The sequence below is a fragment of the Dryobates pubescens genome, chromosome 3 (assembly GCF_014839835.1).
Source record: "Dryobates pubescens isolate bDryPub1 chromosome 3, bDryPub1.pri, whole genome shotgun sequence".
NCBI classification, from domain to species: domain Eukaryota; kingdom Metazoa; phylum Chordata; class Aves; order Piciformes; family Picidae; genus Dryobates; species Dryobates pubescens.
The window spans coordinates 1284945-1298417 of NC_071614.1; the positions used below are offsets into that span (position 1 = coordinate 1284945).

A 13473-nucleotide genomic window follows, 5' to 3' on the forward strand; every position below is an offset into this window, starting at 1 on the left:
CAAGCATGAAGCCAGGACTTCAGTTTTTGGACACAGACAGATCTTAGATAAGTCTTGAAGTGTTCTAAGAAAACAGCAGGTTAAGAATTAATTAATTGTGTTTAAGGAAACTATTTTTTTCCTCCAAAACTTTATCCCCCCTCCCCCCCCCCCAACATTTTCTTTGCTATCAGAAGAATAATTCTGGATTTCACTCCCCCCTCTCTGTTTCTATAACTAAATCTGTCAGCAGCTGTTGTAGTACAAAAGCTTTTGATAACCACCATGCAGCAGAAGTGCAGGGGAGTTGAGCCTTAACTGAGTGCTGCCAATGGTAGTGAATGCATTGAATCTCCTCAGGTGTCTCTACCAAGACTGAATCAGACCACTCCAAGCATTCTGCTCCAGTAACTCTTCCCCCCTGGCAGCAAGTGTGGTGGCTGTAATTACTTGGTGCATAACAATGAGTGGCAGAAGCTGGTCCAATTAATATTCTGATCTCTGAGTTCCTCTTGGAAAGCAGATCACTGCTTCAGAACTCTTAGACTCTGAGCTTCATTCAAAAGCTAGTGGCACAAACTAGGTGAGAAAACAAAGTTTGAAGAGTCTGCTGGGGGGGTGGGTGGTTGGTTTGTGTTGGGGTTTTTGTCAATAGAGGGTGAGGATTCTGTTTCAGGTCCTGCTAATTGTATGGAGTGCTATAAAAATCCTCTGTGGCAGCAGCATGTGAGTTAGGAGCTGCCTCACTCTGTCCTGCAGGTATTTCCATGGCCTATCAGGCTGAGAGCTGCTAGCAGAGCTCTGTGCTCCGAGGCAGCCCTGGCCGGTGGCTGTGCTGCTGTGGGGCTCCCGCTGTCTTTCCCCATGGCTGTGCACCGGGCAGCCCATGACTAATCAGGAAGAGGCTTTTCACACCCTTTCTTCTTGTTCCTGCTTGTCCAGGCACAGGCACCAACTTTGAGCAACATCAACTGTGGTGTCTGATGACAGCAAAGAATGTTGCTAGGAGGCCCAAAAAATTCCTTGGCTGTAACTTCCCTCTGGAGTCAGCTGCTGGGGCAGCTCTGGGACTTGCTGTGGTAGAGTCAGATTTTCTTTTGCAGTTCAGGACTGCTGCTTGACCTCAGACTCCTGCTCCCTGGTTGGACTGGATGATCTTAAAGGTCTTTTCCAGCCTAAATGTTTCTGTGACTCCATATGCTGTGGGCTTTGTCAGGCAGTAGGAGTCCTAGTGGGAGGTGTCCCTGCCTGGGGCAGGGGGTTGGAGCTAGATGGTCTTTCGGGTCCCTTCCAACCTGAAGGGGTGGATTCAGCCCAGTCTCTCCCTGAATCTGAGATTATCTATTACAGAATTGGTTTTATCAGCAAAATGTTGGCTTTTAATTGAGTCCAGGTCAGTGGTTCTTTAAGCAAAAGAGTTTTAGTATCCTTCCAGACTGCAGGTGGAGAGCCAGGTTTGACCTAACTTCCAGGATATTCTCCCTGCCCTCCAGAGGGATTTTCCTTCACAGAGCTACATGGCTAAGAAATGTTGGCCCATCTGAGCAGTGGGCAGCGTGAGAGAGGAGCAAGTTTGGGCAGAAACTGCCCCCCCGAGGGTCTTCTCTGCAGCTAAAGCAGAGTAAACCACATCAAGTGTTGGCTTCCCTCCCCTCTACCCCAGCAGCAGTGCATGGATACCCTTCATGGTCCTTGTCAAGCTTCACTGTAACTTCTCCTCTCCACTAATTCCACCCCCTGGTTCTAAGCACTTTGCAGTGACCATTGCCTGCCTGTTCTGCTGGGGGCTTCTGTCCTGGCTGTGGCTCCCAGTGTTGAAGTCTTACTGCAAGTCTGTGTTCTGTTTGGCTGAATTCTGGTGTCCAGTGTCTTCCTGGTGTCAGTCATGTCTTGTGAAGAAGCTGAATGTCTTTCAGGAAGTCCAGCTCACAATCTGCTGACCACTTCTCTTTTCCCCCCAGTTTAACCCAGTTCTTTGTTGGTAGGTTTGAAGAGGACTGAGTTTTGAATGCATTACCTTCAGGAAGCTGCTGGGTTTGTGGTCTTGGGGGTGTTCACTTACTTTTTAATCGCCTCTGTTTCCTGGAGTGCATCTTCAGCTGGACTTAACAAAGTAAAGTTTGTAGAGCAGATTGAGATGGGCTGTGAGGAGCAAGTTCTGCACCACGAGGCTGCTGGAACACTGCTCCAGGTTGCCCATGGAGGGAGTTGAGGCTCCATCCCTGGGAGCTGTTCAAGGATCTGAGCAGGATGCTCCAGTGGAGGATGTCCCTGCTGAGTGCCCTGGGGTTGGACTAATGACCTTCAGAGGCCCCTTCCAACCCAACCCCTTCTGTGATTCTGTGGCACTATTTCAGTCTGTAAGACTCTTCGGGAAAGGAATTCTCTGGTGATGTCTTGCAGGGCATCACCTCCATAAGAGCATCTCCTGGAGCCTCCTTCAGACCCACCTGGCCCTTGTGCTCCTGGGCAAGCTGCCGTGGCTGACCCTGCTTCAGCAGTGGGGCTGGACTAGATGATCTCCAGAGGTCCCTTCCACTCTCTCCCATCCTGTGATCGAGGAGACTCCACAGTAGAGTTTTTCTTAGTTGTGGCACTGTTAGAGCTTCTGGAAGGTGAAGTGGTTTGGATTCCTCTCAGCCAGGAGACACAGTGCTTGCCAAGATCTCTCGCATTTCTGAATGGCTTGATGGGAGCAGAGCTGCCGCTGGAATGCTTCTGGGTCCCTCTAGTGGTGTGAGGTGCTGGGGAATGCCTTCAGTTGGGGCAGAAACAGCTCCTGATTGCAAGTGTGGGGAGAGCTGGCGTGTGAAAACGAGCGTTTCTGCCCAGTGTGTGCATTTCCAGGTGCTGGGAACTGCCAGCAGCTTTGGTGGGAGTATCTGCTGTGTGAAAATGATCAGCTGGGTTGAATCTGGGCAAAATGTCAGGGCTGAATGCTCTGGAAGGAGGAGATTCCCTTGAATTTCAAGGGAAAAGCCCTCCTCTGCTGACCCCTCCCCCAGCAAACCTCAGCCTTCCCCTTCACACAACATCCATCCTCTCCTATATGTCTTCTAATTCCTTTTTCTGCTGGTGGCAGCCCTCTTGGTAGTCCCAAAGTTCAGTGGCTTTTAGCATGGATCATTTCCTGTGCCCCTTTTGGGCTGTAGCAGGCAAGAACTGGAGGCAGAGCTCTTATGCCTTGCCTTAACCAGGACCCCAGCAGAGGCTTTTAGCACTGTATTCAAAGCAGATTGAAGCTTTTTGTTGGGATTGAAGGTTTCCATGAATGAAAAACGAAACCAAAGCATAAAGGAGTTGTCCCTCTTCCCCTTGGGGCCTCTCCTTGCTCCCCAAAAGCTGCAGAGTGGCTGTGTGTCATCAGTAGGTGATGGTTCTGTGGTTGGCAGCCGTCTTTGCTCTACTGATTTGGGGTTTCTATTTCAGCATGAGGAAGAAGAAGTCTTTAATATCCCTCTAAAATGTGAGAAGATTAATTTCTGTTTTTCCCCAGGTTTTCACAAAGTACAACACACTTCAGCTTGGGAGTGGGAAGGGAGATTAAAATAAGTGTCTTGGAAAACACAGAATCTGTTGCACGAAGACAACTTGAATTAGGTTTTATTTTTCTTGCTGTCTTTGCAGAGCATCAGCAGAATGACTGAGAGTGGGGAACAGAGCTGGTCCTTTATTTCAGGCAGAGGCACTCTTTGAGAACACCAGCAGCTCAGTTGGGATGCTTACAAACAAGAATAGCAGCGTTTGATTAATAAAAGCCGACCGCTTGGAAGTGAAAAACACTTTGGGGGCTGCTTAAGTAGGGGACGAAGAGTTAAAGGAGAAGGAGTGGCCCCGGGGGAGCTGCTGGGGGCCCCGGGGGAGCGGCCCCGGGGGAGCGGCCCCGGGGGAGCTGCTGGGGGCCCCGGGGGAGCTGCTGGGGGCCCCGGGGGAGCTGGCCCCGGGGGAGCTGCTGGGGGCCCCGGGGGAGCTGACCCTGCACAGAAGCTGCAGTTCCAATCCTCTGGTTCCTTGCATGGAAGGTGCTGGTGAGGGCTGTGGCTTCGTTCCCATGCCAGCCTCCTGCCCTGGCTTTCATGCTGTTTCAGGTCTCCAGGCTTTCCAGGCCCTGTGCATTTATGTAGTGTCAGACTTGTCCTTGAACCTGCCCTTAGCTCCTGATCCGATGGCCATGGTTGAATCCTGCAGGGGTGTTTGGCACACTGAAGGCTCCAAATGACACAGGGCATGTTTTGCAGCCTGCTTGTTCTCGAGCAGCTGTAACCTCCTCTGCACCTCCTCCTTCCCATGATGAGCTTGTTACTGAACCTGGCTTTGGCAGGGGCTCTGAAATGAGCATTTGGTGACTCAGGATGGCAGAGGGCAGGCTGGCACTCCCTAATTAATCATGCTTGTAAAGAGGAGCTGCCTGTGCCAGGAGGGAAACACCAACTTCCCACTGCACAACTGAGTGGTTCCCTGGAGCAGCCCATCCCATGAGCTTTGGTCTGCCAGGGCTGGGAACTGGTTGCTTTTTCTCTCCTTCATAGCAAGTTGTCTGAGAGGAAAAGCAAACTGCAGCCATGGATGCTGTCAGTGTTCCTGCAGCTGAGGAACCTCTCTCTGCTGCTCCCTTCCCTCTCTTTCCTTGAAAGCCACCCATTTTCGTTTGAAATTAATCAGCTGTCAAACCTCCACAGCTGACTCACCTGTTCTGAAGTGTCTTGTTGGCAAATGCTTAGCTGTTACACAGAGCAATCTGCCTTTGGGACTGCTGTAGTCCCCCTGAATTTGGTGCTCTGGAGCTGCAGCAAGCTGCTGGGGCTCAAAATCTTCTCTCATGGGCAGCTTCTTCCTGTCCTTGCAGATTAAATGAGAGAGGCTTGGGTCAAGCCATGGTTGCTGAGCTTCTTCCATTGCTCCCTGCTTTGTGCTCTGCAGGCTGGCACTGCTCAGGCAGTCTCCTCCCTTTATCCAGAGTGCTTAGGAAGGCTGGGAGAGGGGCAGAGTGTGACTGTGTCCTTACTGCCCTGTGTGTGAGTGGATGTGGCTGTGTAAGCAGTTTTATCAGCTGCTTCCAGAGCTGGGCTGTGGGAGATCAACCCTTGGCCTGACTGTGATGACTTGAAGATGATTTGTTCTGTGAGGTTACTCTGTGTCAGCCCTAGGGAGCTGTTGGGAGCTCCAGCCCCTTGCTCCAGTGTTTCATGGTCTTGTGTCAGTTGCATCTCTGCTAGCCCAGGCTGGGGGGGATGTGTGTGTGAAATGCTGCTGCCTTTCCCTAGATGCTGTCTTGTGCCTTGCCAGGCCTGTCCAGAGGGCTTTGCTTAGTGCAGGTTGGAAATGAATGGATTGATGAACTGATGGAGAACGTAAAGTGCATTGGGACATCTGCAGGGGGAAGAATTGATGTGGGTAAAGACTTAGGGAGAATGAAACTGCTTCTGCTAGAAGGCAGGGGTTGAACTGAGGTTGTTCTAATGCCAAGCCTCCCTCTGTCCCTCTTCCCTTCCCCTTCTCCCCTCCTTTTCCCTTCCCCCCAGTCACTTTGGGTAGCATGAGGGAATTTCAAGATTATTGACTGTTCATGCAAAACTGTTTCTGAACCACTTCAGGCATCTCAGGTGGGATCAAGCTTAAGCCAGCATCTCTTGTTAGAACTAACCACTTAAAGCAAAGCAAAACCTTTGGATCAGAAAGAGGGTAGAAGATTCACTGTGCTGGGAAGGGGAATTGGAGCTGCTGGGAGTCTGTGGTCCTTGTTTGGCAGAGGAGAGGTTGCAGCAGAGTTGTCTGCAAGAGCACCCAAATCCCTTGACTCTGGTTAAAACTTTGCCAGCCAAGGGCATTTCTGAGCTCTGAAATCTGTGTCAGAGCTCCTGGATCAGCAGGCAGTGGCTGGCACTGAGGTGTGAGGGCAGAGGAGCTTTGCTGGGGACGTGGCTCGCTGCCTGGACGTCAGGCAGCTGTCTGCAGTGCTGGCTGTTTGTACACAGCTCCCCTAACGTTTCTGACCTTTCAGTGCCAGAGGTCCTCAGACAGCTCAGTTTCAGCTCTTCCAATGCTTGTTTCTCCTCACAGGGTGCTCACACAGAACACTTCCATCTCTCTGAGCTCTGCACTCGAGGAAAGCTCTCTTACTTGTGGCCGGCACTGACACCCGCCCCGAGCGCCAGGCCCAACTCCAGCCCACCCCAGCAGGCAGCCTCCCTGCCCTGGCCTGGCCAGCCCTCTCTGGGGTGCAGGCTGCTGGGAGAGTGTTTGATTGTCTGGGTTTCCCTTGTAGCAAACTCTGAGATCGAGGTGTCTGTGTCTGCGAGGAACGTGAGGCGCTTGCTGAGCTTCCAGAGGTACCTGCGCTCCTCCCGCTTCTTCCGCGGCAGCGCCGGCCCGCACGCCTCCAACATCTTGGATGATGATTATAATGGACAAGCCAAGGTTGGTTGCTCCAGCTTTTGGTCATCTCTTTGCTTTGCTTTGGTTTGGTCCTTGTAAAATACTTCTGGCTGTTTGCTGGCCTGGACCTGCTGCTCGCAGCGCAGCCCCCGTGGGCTTCGCCCTTTGGTTTGTGCCTGCAAGCCCCAGGATGCTCTTTGCAGGGAGGGGGGGAGGCACTGCAGGCTGCCCAGGGAGGGGGGGAGGCACTGCAGGCTGCCCAGGGAGGGGGGGAGGCACTGCAGGCTGCCCAGGGAGGGGGGGAGGCACTGCAGGCTGCCCAGGGAGGAGGGGAGGCACTGCAGGCTGCCCAGGGAGGGGGGGAGGCACTGCAGGCTGCCCAGGGAGGGGGGGAGGCACTGCAGGCTGCCCAGGGAGGGGGGGAGGCACTGCAGGCTGCCCAGGGAGGGGGGGAGGCACTGCAGGCTGCCCAGGGAGGGGGGGAGGCACTGCAGGCTGCCCAGGGAGGGGGGGAGGCACTGCAGGCTGCCCAGGGAGGCTGTGGCTGCCCCCTCCCTGCAGATGTTCAAGGCCAGGCTGGATGAGGCCTTGGGCAGCCTGGGCTGGTGGGAGGTGTCCCTTGATCCACCACAAACTGGATGACCCTCAGGGTCTCTTCTGGCTCAACCCATTCTGTGTCTCTCTGGACTATGATTCTTCACCAGCAGGGAGGTGCTGGTTCACTTGGCTGGGCAGTCAAAAGCTTCTCAATGAGATGAGAAGCTTGGCTGCCATGTCCAGTAGAAGGTCCAGGTGTTACTTCCCTCAGCAGCAAGAAAAAGGCAAATCAAGCAAGGGGAAAGCCTGCAGCAAGCTGAGTGCCCTGGCTCACTGCAGGAGCTGAGGTGGGAGAGGCTGAAGGCAGAGGTGTCCTGTTGTAACCTCAGTCTTGGAACTGTCTGATTTCCTTTAGGACAGTGGCTGAAGGGTGAGGGACTCTCTGCAGCCAGTCTGGCAGGGCACTGCTTGCATTTTAGTCTGCACCACGGAGCTGAGAGGGTTTCAGTTCTCAGACTTCAATCTGCTCTGAGTGCCATTTATTTTGTGTGTGGCAATGCACAACCCTGCCTGTCTCTGAAAACTGAAGCACTCTCCTGGGCTGTGGGAAGAGACACCCTGAGGGGGAACTGACAGCTTTGTGTTTTCTTGCAGTGCATGCTGGAGAAGGTTGGAAATTGGAATTTTGATATTTTTCTTTTTGATAGACTGACAAATGGTGAGTTTGCTCTGGCTGCTCCATCTGTGCTGTGTGTCCTAGCATGAAAGACTTCTGCTCTTAGGGTGCAGGATGTGATTGCTTGGCTCACCCCCCCCATCCCCACCCCCCCTTTTTCATCAGGCAGCTTTCATCAGGGTTGGACTGGGTGAGCTTTGGAGGTCCCTTCCAACCCAGAGCATTCTGTGATTGTCTCTAACAAGCCACAAGTGAGATCTGTCTGCAGTCAGTAGCAGGCACATGATGCAGGCAAACCTCTGCAGGCTCTCTCTTGCCTCTTAGAGCCTGCCCACTGCAGGTGACTAGGACATTGCTAGCTTGGAGCAGGGCAAGGATGTTGGAAGCTTCTCCTAGTGCACATTTCCTGCAGGAACTGGAAATGTCCTGGGTGAAAGAGGGAGCAGTTGGGCCAAGCAGCTGCTGAAATGACAGCTGGCACAGGCCCAGGGCACACTGAGCCATGGCAGTGGCAGTTTGCTCTTCACCTCAGCGCTTTGTGACTCACTTTGAAGCTGCAGGGCTGCCTGTGAGGTCTTGCACCATGCTGTGGATGAGGCTGAATCCCACTGTGAGCACTTTGCAAAGTGGGAACTGTTGCTTTGTCTGCCCAGCCACATTCTCCTCCTCCCAGCTGAGAGCTCCATGCCTTCTGCTGATGCCCTGCTGGAGGAGAGAGCTCCTGGAGCCTTCTCCTGCCCTGGGATGGCAGCATTGCCCCTGCCCATTTGCTTGTGCAATGTGTGTGAGCACTGTGCTTGCAGTAATGCACCTGAGGGTCACTGATGTCCTGGCTGCCAATGAATTGAGTGTTTTCATCTTGTTTGCAGGCAACAGTCTTGTCAGCTTAACCTTTCACCTGTTCAATCTTCATGGACTCATTGAGCACTTCCAGCTGGACACCATGAAACTCCGGAGGTTTTTGGGTAAGGGCAGCTCCTGATGGCAGTGACTCCTGCTGCTCCCCCCAGCTCCTTGCAGCCCTTCTCTGCTCACTGCTGGTCCTAGCTGAGCAGTGATGCACTCCAGGTGGTGATTGAAATGATGCTGATTGAGACACTTTCAAAGTCTGCAGGAGTGTGGAAATCTGTGTTGAATCCAGGTGCCAGCCCTGTCCCAGCTGCAGGGTGCCAGCCCTGTCCCAGCTTCCTAGCAGCTGTTGTGTTGTATTGACTCTCAGGGGCTGGGACTGGTGGTGGCACTGGGACTGGTGGTGGCACTGGGACTGGGGAAGCCTGGGCAGCTCCCCTCTCCCTCTTGAGTTTTGGTTCTGTGTGAAGCTGAATTCCTGAGGTCTGTGCTGGTTTCCTGGCTGTGCTGAAGCTTGGCCAGGTCTCATGTTCTCACTCCCCTCTTTGCTGTCCTCATTCCCATTCTCCCTCAGCTTGAGCCCCTTCCAGCTCTGCCTCCTTTCCCGTGGTTTCAAAGGGGACTCAGTTCCCTCCCGTTCCCCAAAGGTCAGTCAGCTGCCCTTCCGGACTGATCCAGTGGCAGGTGAAGAAAATGATGCTGGAAATCTGCTCTTGGGCTACTGCAAGGTGTAGCTGAGTGTGGTTTTCAGGCTCTTGTCTCCCTTACTTCCTGCATGGTTGGGATCTAGCAAATGCCAGCCCAGGTAGGAGTGCCTGGATTGGTTCACTGCTTGTCAAAAGATGACAACAGTTAACATGGGGCTCACTGCAATGAGGTCAGACTTGGAAGAAGACAAAATCACTCTTCCAGCTTTGAAATTCACCTCCTTTCCCTTTTCCTCCTAATCAACAGCAGTAAGAGAAACATCTCTTTGCTCTAAGCCCATCTGGTCCAGTCAAGGAACCTTCCCTGCAGACACAGAGAGGGGAAATACAACCTGGCAGCCCCTGGCTTGGTGTGGCAGCCCAGCTCTGGCAAACTGTGGCCCAGACACTGCCCTGGTTCTGCTTATTCAAATCAATAAACAAGAAATTGAGAAGGAAGCCAGAAACAAAATGAGGAGTAAGCCAGGAACATCCTCCTTCATGCACTGGGTGTGAGGAATAGGTGGGAGGGAGTTCTCCTGCAGGTTACCAGAGCCCAGAGATGCTGATTTTCCTTGTTTTCCACCTGAGGTGTCAGCTGAGCACTGTGCCTGCAGGATGGCTGCAGGGTTTTGCCTTGCCATGAGCCACAGCTCCTCACACAGGCCATGGCAGCAATGCTCTGGCACTGCACTCACAGTTCCATGCAGGGCTTGTAAGTGGAGCAGCTAAAGGGGGGAAAGGGAAGCACTGCATGGGACAGGAGGGCAGCCCCTAGTCCCTCTGAGCCTGTCTGGTTTTCAGGCATGATAGGAAGTCATCCTGGGGCTTTGTACACAGCATCACCTCCCTGCTGTGCTCAGGTCCCTCAGGCAGGCTGGAGGATGGGATGAGAGGGAATGGATTGAAGCTTGAGGAGGGCAGATTTAGGTGGAGATAAGGAGGAAATTCTGTGCAGTGAGGGTGGGGAGGCACTGGCACAGGCTGCCCAGGGAGGCTGTGGGCTCCCCCTCCCTGGAGGTGCTCCAGGCCAGGCTGGATGAGGCCTTGAGCAAGCTGTGCTGCTGGGAGGTGTCCCTGCCCATGGCAGGGGGGTGGAACTGGATATCTTGAGGGTCCCTTCCAAGTCAACCCCTTCTGTGAATCTATGATCAGAGAGAGCCTTTCCAGGCAAGTTCTCCAAGCCCAGATATCTCAGATTCTGTTGAAGTTGTTTCATCTCTGCTCTGAGGCGACCTCACCTCTCCTCGATCTGCTTTGGACAAGGCTGTTCCTTCCCACACAAACCTTTTGCCCCTGCCTGGTGCTTCAGTTACTGACTTGCACACCTCTGTGGGGATGTTCCTGTGCCTGCCAAGGGCACACCCAACCTTGCAGTGTTACTGAAGTGTGGCTGTTTGTTGTTCCCTTGCAGTTATGGTTCAGGAAGATTATCACAGTCAGAACCCCTATCACAACGCAGTCCATGCTGCTGATGTGACTCAGGCCATGCACTGTTACTTAAAAGAGCCCAAGGTAAGGGGATGTTCTCACCTCCTCCCCAGGGGTGTGTGCAGCTGCTTTGTGTGCCTGTTCTCACTGCAGGCTGTTACAACCAACCCAACCCTCAGCAGGACCCCCTCTGGAGCACACAAGGGCAGGGAGGTCCCCTGCATGTTGCTGAGGCCCTGGCTTCACACCTCGTGCCTGATGGTGGACTTGTCCACCTGGAAACACCTCTGTCCTGCAAGAGTGGTCAGGCACTGGAAGAGGCTGCCCCTGGAGGTGTGGAGTCCCCATCCCTGGGGGTGTTCAGGAACTGTGTGGCCATGGCACTGGGGACATGGTGGTGTTGGGTTGATGGTTGGACTGCATGACCTTAGAGGGCTTGTTCCAACCCAAGCAGCTCTCTGATCCTGTGTCCTCGGTGCAGCTGATCCCCAGTGTGGCATTCCCTGAGGGGCACAGCTCTGCATTCTGCTCTGAGATGAAGACAAAGAAGTTCTGGCTCCTTGGGTGCTTTCCAGGCTCTGGTTGGGAAATGGGGAGCTCCTGACCAGCCAGGAAGTAGCGTTTTGTGTGCCAGCACCTTTGGAGGCCAAACATTCCCCCTCAGAAAGAACACTCCCCAGAGCACTCTGGCAGTTCTGCAGCTTTTGTGGGGGCAGCACTGTCAGAAGTCAGTGGAACATTGGCTTGGAATGATGAGAAGTGGCTCTGAGTTGCTGGTGGCTGTTAACCACTGGCAGAGCCACCCAGCCCTGCTTTGAGGGCACTCTGGCATAGCTAACAGGATGCTTGCTGTTCTCTTCCAGCTTTCCAGATCTTTAACCCCATGGGATGTCCTGCTCAGTTTAATAGCAGCTGCCACACATGATTTGGATCACCCAGGTGTTAACCAACCCTTCCTAATTAAAACAAACCATTACTTAGCAACTTTATATAAGGTAAGGCCAAAAGGGGCTTGGTGGTCCTGTGAAAGGCAGGCTGGGGCAATACCTGAGGAGCAGGGAAAAGGGCTTTGGGTTGGGGGTGTTTAGCCTGGGGGAGGTTTGGATCCAGGCATTGCTCCCATGTCACTGGGGTAACAAAACCCTGTGAGCTACCAAAGTGTTCAGGGGCTGGGCAAGGAAATAAGGCAAGCAGCATCCCCAGGCCCCAGTGAACGAGTCTGGTGCTGCTCTGGCTCCCTGCCTGCTGCCTCTAACCCCCTTTCCTTTGGCAGAATACCTCAGTACTGGAGAACCATCACTGGAGATCAGCAGTGGGCTTGCTGAGAGAGTCTGGTTTATTTGCACACATGTCCCTAGAGAACAGGTATGGCTCCAGGGGTGAGCAGGCTGGGCTCAGGCAGCCTCACTGCCAGCAGCTCTGACTCCAAGCTGCAGATCCTGACCTTTTTTAAGGGTTCCTGGGTGCCAGGGTGTTGGAGTGGAGGCAGTTCATGGGGCAGCGTGATATGTGGAAAGGAACCCTTACTGCAGCTCCCTCCATCCAGTCAGGCTCCTGCTCGGGTCAGCCTTGGCAGCTGGTTCCTCTTCTGCCACCACAGCTGCAGGTTAAAACAGACCTTAGCTCCTGTAGCAAGAAGCAAGCTTTAAACAGTGGGGGGGAAGGAGGAGGGAAGAAGGGAAAGCTAAAAACTGTTCCTGTCATCCAGAGAGCTGCCAGTGGGGCATCCTCGGGGGCCCCCCGGGCTGGGCATCCTCGGGGGCCCCCTGGGCTGGGCATCCTCGGGGGCTCTCGTGTAGGAAGTGTTTCAGAGGCCATCCTCACAGCCCAGTGCAAACACAGACACTGCCACGAGTCTGAGCAGCGTGGGGCTGGCTGCTGCTGTGGTTTGCTCTGCCTTCTGAGAGTGTGCTGCCCCTGCTTGCAGGCAGCTGATGGAAAGCCAGATAGGAGACCTGATTCTTGCCACTGACATCAGCCAGCAGAACGAGTACCTGGCCATGTTCCGATCCCACCTGGACAGAGGAGACCTATGCCTGGAGAACGCCAACCACCGACACTTCATCCTCCAGGTGACCTGGGTGGCAGCAGCGCTTCAGAGTCCCAAGCCCCTCCAGTGCTGGCAGTGCTGGGCACTCCTGCCAGCCCCCAGCTGGCACTGCCGGGGGCACGGCCGCTCTGACACTGCTGTTGCCTTCCTAGATGGCTCTGAAGTGCGCTGATATCTGCAACCCCTGCCGGACGTGGGAGCTGAGCAAGCAGTGGAGTGAGAAAGTAACAGAGGAGTTCTTCCATCAAGGCAAGTGAGAGGAGCAGGACCTGCTGGTACCTCCGGTGCTGGGGGAGAGAGCCCTTGCCTGGCTGCTGGGCTTTGTCTTCTGGCCTGACAGATGTACAGTGCCCTTGGGGCTTTTTCCTTTTAACCCTAATGGCTTCTACTTGGGAAAGGTTGGTGCAGCTAAACCCCAGCCAAGAGGCTGCTTAGAATCAGGACCTGGATGGGCTGGCTCAGGAGAGCCTTCAGCCTGAAAGGTGCTCCGGGTGCACACTTGTGCTCACTGAGCACTTCTGGAGTGGTTTCAGTGAATTAGGAGACCCCTTCATCAGGAGTCCTCCTTGTTGAAGCAGCTGGGAGGGCTGTTGGGGAGCAGGGGAGGGCAGAGGAGGAGGGGGTTTGGTTACCATGCAGTTAAGGCTGCTGCTGTGAGCAGTCCATAAAGCTTCTAAGTGACACAGAGAACATTTTCTCCAGGATTAGTAAATTGGTTTAATAATGAAGCAAAATGTGCTGCTCCTCTCCCAAGGCTGGCTCAGCTGACCTGGGACCTGCTCCTTTGGTGCCACCGGTGGGCAGCAGGCTCCTTTGGTGCTGAGCCTGTCAGGCTGCTTCTCAGGTCAAATACTGGAGGTGCTGGAACAGGTTGCCCAGGGAGGTGGTGG

The 13473-nt window shown here is 54.0% G+C and overlaps 1 protein-coding gene across 2 annotated transcripts in view; it reads left to right on the plus strand.

Annotated features, from left to right (window-relative positions):
* Positions 1 to 13473, plus strand: part of PDE7A (phosphodiesterase 7A) — a 51652-nt gene that overhangs the window by 36161 nt on the left and 2018 nt on the right. For both annotated transcript variants that reach the window (XM_054179088.1, XM_054179091.1), the window contains 8 exons: positions 6245 to 6396; positions 7546 to 7609; positions 8437 to 8532; positions 10517 to 10617; positions 11397 to 11528; positions 11807 to 11898; positions 12461 to 12605; positions 12736 to 12832. In XM_054179088.1, coding sequence (XP_054035063.1) covers positions 6245 to 6396; positions 7546 to 7609; positions 8437 to 8532; positions 10517 to 10617; positions 11397 to 11528; positions 11807 to 11898; positions 12461 to 12605; positions 12736 to 12832 — 879 coding nt within the window. The remainder of the gene's footprint in view (positions 1 to 6244; positions 6397 to 7545; positions 7610 to 8436; positions 8533 to 10516; positions 10618 to 11396; positions 11529 to 11806; positions 11899 to 12460; positions 12606 to 12735; positions 12833 to 13473) is intronic.